At 45.7% G+C, this 9,892-nt stretch overlaps 1 protein-coding gene across 2 annotated transcripts in view; it reads right to left on the bottom strand.

Annotated features, from left to right (window-relative positions):
• Positions 1 to 542: 542 nt before the first annotated feature.
• The window catches only part of LOC142495798 (melanin-concentrating hormone receptor 1-like), a 37,689-nt gene continuing 28,339 nt past the window's right edge, over positions 543 to 9,892 (bottom strand). For both annotated transcript variants that reach the window (XM_075601771.1, XM_075601770.1), the window contains 2 exons: positions 5,792 to 6,343; positions 543 to 1,255 (listed from right to left, as the gene is read on the bottom strand). In XM_075601771.1, coding sequence (XP_075457886.1) covers positions 1,039 to 1,255; positions 5,792 to 6,343 — 769 coding nt within the window. In that variant the 3' untranslated portion in view covers positions 543 to 1,038. The remainder of the gene's footprint in view (positions 1,256 to 5,791; positions 6,344 to 9,892) is intronic.

The following is a 9,892-nucleotide window of genomic DNA, read 5'->3' as shown; positions in this document are numbered from 1 at the left end:
CCCTCGTGTTATGCCCCAGTGTCTGATACTATCAGATTGCTGCTCTGCACACGGAAGCGCAGGACAGACTCTTTGACGATTTGATGCTAATAATAAGTGAGACTGGCAGAACAGAAAGGGATAATTGAGACCGGCCATTTTGCTGCGACCAAATGCGGCTGGTGTTCAACCGCAGACGGACCCTATGCTGCTGGAACTGCCGCCGGCCACTTCTAGGAGCAGGTAAGTTTTAGCGGTTAGGGTATGGGGTTAACATTAGGGGTTTTAGTGGTTAGGGTAAGGGTAGGGGGTTTTAGGGTAAGGGTTAAGCTTAGGGACTTACCTTAGCGGCGACAGCTCCTGGCGCCAGGGTGAGTTGCGGTGAAGCGTCTTCAGTTATTTGGTCGCGGCGAAATAGCCATGACAAAATGTCCTACACCGCTGTCAGAATATCAGTGAGACTGACTTCAAATCTAATGTACCCATGTATTTGTAACCATGTATCTGTCTTCATAACTCTATGTCCAGGACATACTTGAAAACGAGCGGTAACTCTCAATGTATTACTTCCTGGTAAAACATTTTATAAACAAACAAATCAGTGAGACGTTGACATGTCTGGGCCACATTGTATCTGTATACAGTATATCACACTATGGAGAAGGAGGGGCTCAGTGAGTAAAGACACTGACTGGCACTGAGCTTGAAGAAGGGGAACCTGGTTCAAACCCCAGCGTCAGCTTCTTGTGACCTTGGGCAAGTCACTTTATCTCCCTGTGCCTCAGGCACCAAAAACATAGATTGTAATCTCCACGGGGGCAGGGACCGTGTTTGCAAAAATGTTTCTGTAAAGCGCTACGTAAAAACTAGCAGCGCTACACAAAAACAAACTATTATTATTATTATTACTATGCACAGACCATATCTTTCTATCTCAGTACAGACCCAGAAATTAGGTGATTTGTGCACCAGAACTCACAAAACACACACTTGCGGGGACACACACACACACACACACATACACACATACATGCGGAATCCCATGTCCTCATAGGATGATCAAAAGAAGCTGCTCTCATCCCTCCCCTCTGGGCTTAGTCTGGTATTCTCTGTGACAGAGCAGGGGGGAGTCTCCAGGCTGATAGTCCGTCTCCGGTGCTGGGGGACACCGACCCAGCCTACAGGAGGGCTGCTGATGGCAGAGTTTGAGCCCTGGGGGGGCAAGACAGAGACTGGCCAGAACACAGCCCAGCGGCGGAAGAGAAACCGGCAGCACCTAGGGAATCAGAGAAAGACGGGAACATTAATAAGTCCCTTTGTCTAGACATGGTACAATCCAACTCATCCTTATACATAAGAACACATGCCTCCCTCCCCCCAGGCCACCAACCCTGCCCAATCTACTCTCTTTCATATTTAGGATAACCTTGTCTCTATTCCAAGCATTTTTTCATTCCCTTACTATATTAGCCTCTACCACCTCTGCTGGGAAACTGTTGCATGAATCCACCACCCTTTTCATGAAGTAGTACTTCTTCACATTTCCCGAGACTCCAACCCTCCAGTTTTAGAGTGACCTCTTGTTCTAACTGTTTTCTTTCTCTGACTTCAAGGAACTGACTGTACAGTATAGAGATAATCAGCATCATTATACAGCGCCTCATGTTAGCTAGCAGGGTTGGCTGTGTATAGAGATACTCAGCACCATTATACACGGGAGCATGTTCATTATCAGTGTGTAGAGATACTCAGCGTGTTCATTGTCATTGTATAGAGATAGTCTTCATCACTATACAGTGCAGTCTCTCTCTCTCTCTAATATATATATATATATATATATATATATATATATATATACACTCAGTTAAGTTATGGTGGGTAAAAAAAGTGACAAAAACCCTCCACAACAAAGCATATAGCATTTCCCAGAATCCCTTGCTGCAGTGGAAGTGCTGGGTGATAATGGTGAAAGGCGGGGTTGCAGACCTGTCTAAGACATGCAAATGAGCATACAGTAATATATCCATTTGCTATATATATATATATATATATATATATATATATATATATATATATATATTTCAGTGTATATACAGTTAGGTCCGGAAATAATTGGACACTGATACAATTTTCATCATTTTGGCTCTGTACGCCACCGTATTTGAAATTAAACAACCGAGATGCAATAGAAGTGCAGACTTTCAGCTTTAATTCAAGGGGTTGAACAAAAATATTGTATGAAACGTTTAGGAATTGCAACCATTTTCATACACAGTCCCCTTATTTCAGGGGCTCAAATGTAATTGGACAAATTCACACAATCATAAATAAAATATTCATTTTTAATACTTTGTCGAGAATCCCTTGCAGGCAATGACTGCTTGAAGTCTGGAACGCATGGACATCACCAAACGCTGGGTTTCCTCCTTTGTGATGCTTTGCCAGGCCTTTACTGCAGCTGGCTTCAGTTGTTGTTTGTTCGTGGGTGTTTCTGTCTTAAGTTTTGTCTTCAGCAAGTGAAATGCATGCTCGATCGGGTTGAGATCAGGTGATTGACTCAGCCATTGCAGAATATTCCACTTCTTTGCCTTAAAAAACTCCTGGGTTGCTTTCGCAGTATGTTTTGGGTCATTGTCCATCTGTAAAGTGAAGCGCCATCCAATCAACTTTGCTTAATTTGGCAGAATCTGAGCAGACAATATATCCCTATACACTTCAGAATTCATCCGGCTGCTTCTGTCTTCTGTCACATCATCAATAAACATTAGTGACCCAGTGCCATTGTAAGCCATGCATGCCCATGCCATCACACTGCCTCCACCGTGTTTTACAGATGATGTGGTATGCTTTGGATCATGAGCCGTTCCAAGCCTTCTCCATACTTGTTTCTTCCCATCATTCTGGTACAGGTTGATCTTAGTTTCATCTGTCCAAAGAATGCTGTTCCAGAACTGAGCTGGCTTTTTTAGATATTGTTTGGCAAAGTCTAATCTGGCCTTTCTATTCTTGAGGTTTATGAATGGTTTGCACCTTGTAGTGAACCCTCTGTATTTGCTCTCGTGTAGTCTTCTCTTTATGGTAGACTTGGATAATGATATGCCTACCTCCTGGAGAGTGTTCTTCACTTGGCTGTATGTTGTGAAGGGGTTTTTCTTTACCATGGAAAGGATCCTACGTTCATCCACCACTGTTGTCTTCCGTGGACGTCCAGGCCTTTTTGTGTTGCAGAGCTCACTAGTGCGTTCTTTTTTTCTCAGAATGTACCAAATTGTTGATTTGGCCGCTCCTACTGTTCCTGCTATCTTTCTGATGGATTATTATTTTTTTTTGCAGCCTAAGGATGCCCTGTTTCACTTGCATTGAGAGCTACTTTGACCGCATGTTGTGGGTTCATAGCAACAGCTTCCAAATGCAAATGCCACACCTGGAATTAACTCCAGACCTTTTACCTGCTTAATTGATGATTAAATAATGAAGGGATAGCCCACACCTGTCCATGAAACAACTTTTGAGTCAATTGTCCAATTACTTTTGGTCCCTTGAAAAAGAGGGGGCTACATATTAAAGAGATGTAATTCCTAAACCCTTTCTCCAATTTGGTTCTGAATACCCTCAAATTAAAGCTGATAGACTGCACTTTAAGCCCATATTATTTAACTGTAACTTGAATTTATTTTGGTAAACAGCCGAAATAACAAAACTTGTATCAGTGTCCAATTATTTCCGGACCTAACTGTATACTCAACATAACTATACAGTGCTGAATGTAAAACAATATCTTGTAAAGAACAGAAGAGCCCCTATACTCAGCACTCAATATCCAGGTAAGTGAATTAATTAAAATTGAACTGTTAATAGTTACTAATAATAAAATTATGTTGGACAAAGACAAGACATAAGTAATAACATCAAGATACAAAATATAGTTGTAATCTCATTCAAATCCTGATATAAATTCAGGGGATAGTTGTGGTGGCTCCTGGCTATTGTGGTATAATATATAGAACCAGGTTAGTCCCTAATGAACAGGAAATAAGTCACAAAAATGTTCTCTGCTCCATATGTATCAGGAGCTAAATCAGGAGAACTCAAAACCCTCCTTGGGGAGGAGAGAATTAGCAGCCAAAGTATTAAAAAAATATGCAAAGATAAGAGCACATAAGGAGACGTATAATTTAGTTTCCCACTAGTTAATTAATTGGGGTCAGCGTTCCGACGTCCAAATAGTAATTCAGTCACAAGTTTGCAAACATAATAGTCGTGCAGCATTAATTGTTAAACTGTATTTACTGCTGCAAAGTTGTGGCTAGAGGAGAAAGGGGGCACACGGCGAGCCTCTGGTCATTAGTGTGCAGAGTGTTCAGCACATACTACAGTATATTAGACTTCCATTAGTCTTATATAAGAGGGTAGTTAAAACTGTCTCTCGAGAGTTAGCAGGGCAGAATAGTAACAGAGATTGATAGGTAATCACCTATCAATGTCTGTTACTGTTCTGCCCTGCTAAGGCCAGGTCCCCGCTGCCTGCTGCAGCGCCCGCTATGGCGGCCCTGCAGGGACAAGAACCGCCCTTCAATGGGGCCGGCCCGATTGCTGCCTTGCCCGCCACGTTGTGCGAACAGATTTTCCTGATGACAGGAAATCTGTGCTCACAACTTGCGACAGAGCGCTGGCCACACCTACTGGTAGTTCAGCTAATGGGGGCGAACCTCCCGGGTGACGTTGTGGCCGCCGCCCCCCATCACGCTCCCCTCGTCTTTCCCCCTCCAGCTCACTGCAGATCGGGGATCTCGGCTGCACTCGTCGCAAGCCTGGCAGGCGCGCATGCAGCACCGACATCGGGCCTCGGCCTAACTCTCAAGGGAGCCAGTTTTAACTACCCTCTTATATAAGACTAATGTAAGTAATATAGTATGTGCTGAACACTCTGCACACTACTGACCAGAGGCTCGCCGTGCGCCCCCTTTCTCCTCTAGTCACAAGTTTGCAGCAGTAAATACAGTTTAACAATTGATGCTGCACGACTATTACAGTATGTTTGCAAAATTGTGACTGAATTACTATTTGTATGTCGGAACACTGACCCCAATTAATTAACTAGTGGGAAACGAAATTATACGTCTCCTTATGTGCCCTTATCTTTGCATATTGTTTTTTAATACTTTAGCTGCTATTTCTCTCCTCCCCAAGGAGGGTTTTGAGTTCTCCTGATTTAGCTCCTGATACATATGGAGCAGAGAACATTTTTGTGACTTATTTCCCGTTCATTAGGGACTAACCTGGGTCTATATATTATATCACAATAGCCAGGAGTCACCACCACTATCCCCTGAATTTATATCCGGATTTGAATGAGATTACAGCTATATTTTGTGTCTTGATTTTATTACTTATGTCTTGTCTTTGTCCAACATAATTTTATTGTATTGTATGTCTTTATTTATATAGCGCCAAAAGTGTACTCAGCGCTTCACAAAGAATACAGTACAGGGAATTATAATTATACAATAAGTGCAGCAAAATCAGACAATAGGAAAGGAAATCCCTGCCCCGAAGAGCTTACAATCTTATTATTATCAACTATTAAAAGTTACATTTTAATTAATTCACTTACCTGGATATTGAGTGCTGAGTATAGGGGCTCTTCCCTTCTTGTTCTTTACAAGATATTGTTTTCTGTGCGATTCGTTCCTAGCACCATATCTACCATTTTGACTGTAGCAAGAGCACTTGTCGCCTTTCCCCCTCCCTCCCCCCACATATAGTGCTGAATGTAGGCAACGCTGGTTGCACTTAAGGTGCTGCCTCTCACCGTGCGTGCGGAAGTCGCTCCCGGAAGCCCTCAGTGCAGCAGATGACTAGCAGGGGGCTGACGCAGCTGTGCGCATACCCCAGGCAGATTGCTGCCTGGTTGAGGTAGAAGACAGAGATAGACGGTGGTCCAGCAGAGATGAGGTTGAGCAGCTGCACGGCATGGAAGGGGGCCCAGCACAGCAGGAAGGCGGCCACAATGGCCAGCGCCATGCGGGTCACCCTGCGGCTGCGCTGGGACGGAGCACGCTGTACCCTGCGCATGACCTGGGAGAGGTGGTGCAGGGTGAGCGAGTACAGCACGGTGATGACTGTCAGCGGCAAGAGGAAGGTCAGCAGACTGTGTGCCAATGTGTACCAGTAGAGGGATGGGGGGGCCCCGGGGAGATCCAGCACACACAGGGCCACGCCGTCCCCCCACCGCACCCCTGAGAACAGCAGAGCTGGCGTGCTAAGGAGGAGCGAGCAAATCCACACGCAGCCAGTTACCAGCCACGTGCACTGCACACTCCGCCGCTGGCCCATGGTGGCTGAGTGCACGACCGCTACATACCTGCAGGGAAACGGAAGGAGAAGTGTGTATTATTATGGGTGGAGAAACTCATTATTGTTATACAGAGCAATGTGCTATCCCTGTACAGAAATACATTTCAGCATATTCTAGTAGTGGCGACATTATCTTTGCAAATCTGCACCGATGGTCATAAATCACGGAATAAAATTTGACAACTAGCTGTATTCTGTATTACAGCAAGGTAGGGTGGTGGGGGGAGAGAGCTAATTTAATAGTTCCAAGTTGTGTGTGTGTATGTATATGTATATATATGTGTATATATATATATTATATAATATATAATATATATCCCCTACAACCACCCTCTATGGTCAAAAAGGAGCACACCTGAAGGTATGTATTTATATCTTTTATTTGTATAGCGCCATCCATATATACATAGCACTTTATAGCAGTATACACATGGCATAATATTATAACACATAATGGGAATTAGTACTCCAGACATAAAGTAACATTTGGGAAAAAGGAGTACCTGTCCCGAAGAGCTTACAATCTAAGTGGTAAGTGGGAGAACTTACAGAGACAGAAGGAGGGTGTTCTGGTAAATGCATATGCAAGGGTCAGTGCAAAATTCCCCCCTCCTGTCTCTGTACATTCCTCCTACATACCAATTAGATTGTAAGCTCCTCAGAGCAGGGCCTTCTCTTCTTAAATGTTACGTTTATGTTACGTTTATGTATGAAGCACTTATTCCCATGACCTGTTATTTATATTATTTGTTATTTATATGATTATCATGTGTATCACTACTGTGAAGTGCTATGTACATCAATGGCGCTATACAAATAAAGACATACAATATGTCAATATGAGTACAGTATCCGCCAACCCATATGCTTAGTTAAAGAGGTTTGTTTTAAGATGGGTCTTAAAAGGTGGAGAGAGAGGGTGTCAGTCGGGTATTGAGAGGAAGGGTATTCCAGAGGTGTGGTTCAGTCAGTGAGAAAGGTTTAACCCTTTGCGGTCCAATTAATTTTCACTAAGTGCACCAGCAGGTCTAATTTAATTTTCGGGGAAAAAACCACATACAGCTTTTTTTTTTACTCACAGCACACACTCACAGCACACTGCACACACTCACAGCACACTGCACACATTCAAATCACACTGCGCACACACTGCACACACTCACAGCACACTGCACACATTCACAGCACACAGAGCACACTCACAGCACACTCACACCACACTCGCACCACACACACAGTCACAGTCACAGCCCCCCTTACCCCCTACCTCCGGTGTCAGCTGCTGGGCATCGTGGGGTGCCTGCGGGGATCGGTGAAGGGCTGGGGGGGGGTCGGTGCCGGGCTGGGGTGTGCGGATCGGTGCAGGGCTGGGGGGGGGATCGGTGCTGGGCGGATTGGTGCAGGGCTTGGGGGCGGATCGGTGCAGGGCTGGGGGGGCGGATCGGTGCAGGGCTGTGGGGGGTTGGATCGGCGCCGGGATTGGGGGGAGATCGGTGCCGGACTGGGGGGATCGGAGCGGGGCTGCTGGCGGGGATCGGAGCAGGGGTGGGGGGGGGGAATCAGTGCGGCTGCTGGGAGAAGTGCAAGGGGAATGCAGGGGACGTGTGCTGCTGCCGACGCCTCACTCCATATCTTCACATCCTCCTCCCGATCCGACATTGGACCGCAAGTGGCAAAATATTTTGTGGGATATTGGACCGGGAAGGGTTAAGGCAGGAGAGGGCTTTAGATACAAATGGGGTAGAGAGAAGACATCCTTGAGCAGAATGCAAGAGTCGGGCAGGTGTATAGTGAGAAATTAGGGATGAGATGTAAGGAGGGGTAGAGGAGTTGAAAGCCCTAAATGTGAGGAAGAGAATTGTGTGTATTACAGGAATTGAAGCCAGGAGGGGGATTACAGCAGTGGAGACGCTGAGATTAAGTAAGGTACCTGGGAGATATTCTAATGAGTTGTGCAAAGTATATTTAAATAAGTCACACACCACAAAAAGTTTCCATAAGACCATCACTGAAAAGTCTAAAGACCATTGTGATGAAGGGGGTACTGGTGTAAGGCCCAAGGGGATCAGAACACACAACCTCTGCTATTCTTGGCAGCAGCTATAGGATTGAACTAAACCAGATGCTGGGATGCTGCCCTGTCACATATCTCCCAGGTATCTCAGGTGTGCTCCTTTTTGTGCACAATGCACATTGAACTGGCAACCAGGAAGTGGAAGTCTTCTGATTTTAAAGGAAGCCAGGGGAGTGGGGCTACAGGTGTGAGCAGTAGAGCTCAAAAGTATGCTCTGACAGTGGAGCTACTCAGCATCTGGTTTAGTTCATTATAGAGCTGCTGCCCAGAATAGCAGAGGTTATGAGTTCTGATCCTTTTGGGCCTGGCAGCAGTACCCCCTTTATCCAAAGGGGCCTTAGATTTGTCAGTATTGGTCTTATGGAAATGTTTTGTGGGGTGAGACTCATTTAAATATACTTGGCAGATCTCATCAGTATATCTCATAGGTATAGGGTGACCAGATTTGTCACACATGCGCACTCGGCGCTTGCCAACCGCGCATGTGTGAAGAGCGCTACTAAATTCGCTCTCTCTCCACCCCCCTGATACTTGTCAGTATAGGACTTACGGAAATATGTTATACCTCGGCGTGTTGTGTGACTCATTTGAATATACTTTGCTATATGGTTAGGGGGGCTTAAGGCTTCTAACATCTGATTTAGTTCAATGCTAGAGCTGCTGCCCAGAATAGCAGAGGTTGTGGGTTCTGATCCTGTTGGGCCTGAAACCAGTACCCCCTTCATCACAATGGGCCTTAGACTTGTCAGTATTGGTCTTATGGAAATAGTTTAGGAGATGTGGGGTGTTACTCATTTATATATACACTTTACATAATTTCAGTGAGCTTTGCCCTTTCTGGTCATTCTGCTCGGATTTGTACAGCCGGAATGCAACCGCTTCTTAAACAAACCCTTTTCCGCATGGATTGGACATGCGAGAAGGGCTTGCAGTGTACTAAAACCTGCAAATCCGATTGGAAAGGGCTCTTTCTGCACAGATATGCACCACTCGCAGCAACTAGAATATGCCCCATAGTATCATTATAGAGCAATGTGTGTTCATTATCAGTGTACAGAGATACTCATCTTATACTATATTAGTGAAAGCACTGTATGCCTATCTGGATGTCCGGTGTCCCTAGGGGAAATCTCATTGGTCCCTTGGGCCGCCCGCCCCCGCAAACCTCTCATTGGCCTGAGGCGGAGTGATGGGCCACACACACACACACACACACACACGGTAGGGGGGGGCGCACGATTATGTAGGGGGGGCGCGAGCAGCTTGCAGGGAAACCTGGGGGCGCTCCGTGCTGCTGCTTCTATGTCTGTGTCTTGCAGAGGGGGCGGGGCCTGCAGAGGGGGCGGGGCCAGAAGATCCGTGCTGCTGCTTCTATGTCTGTGTCTTGCAGAGGGGGCGGGGCCAGAAGATCCGTGCTGCTGCTTCTATGTCTGTGTCTTGCAGAGGGGGCGGGGCCAGAAGATCTGTGCTGCTGCTTCTATG

This window comes from Ascaphus truei, chromosome 5 (genome assembly GCF_040206685.1).
Source record: "Ascaphus truei isolate aAscTru1 chromosome 5, aAscTru1.hap1, whole genome shotgun sequence".
NCBI classification, from domain to species: domain Eukaryota; kingdom Metazoa; phylum Chordata; class Amphibia; order Anura; family Ascaphidae; genus Ascaphus; species Ascaphus truei.
The sequence above is the reverse complement of the archived record's forward strand: the minus strand, read 5'-3'. Positions and strand labels throughout refer to the sequence as shown.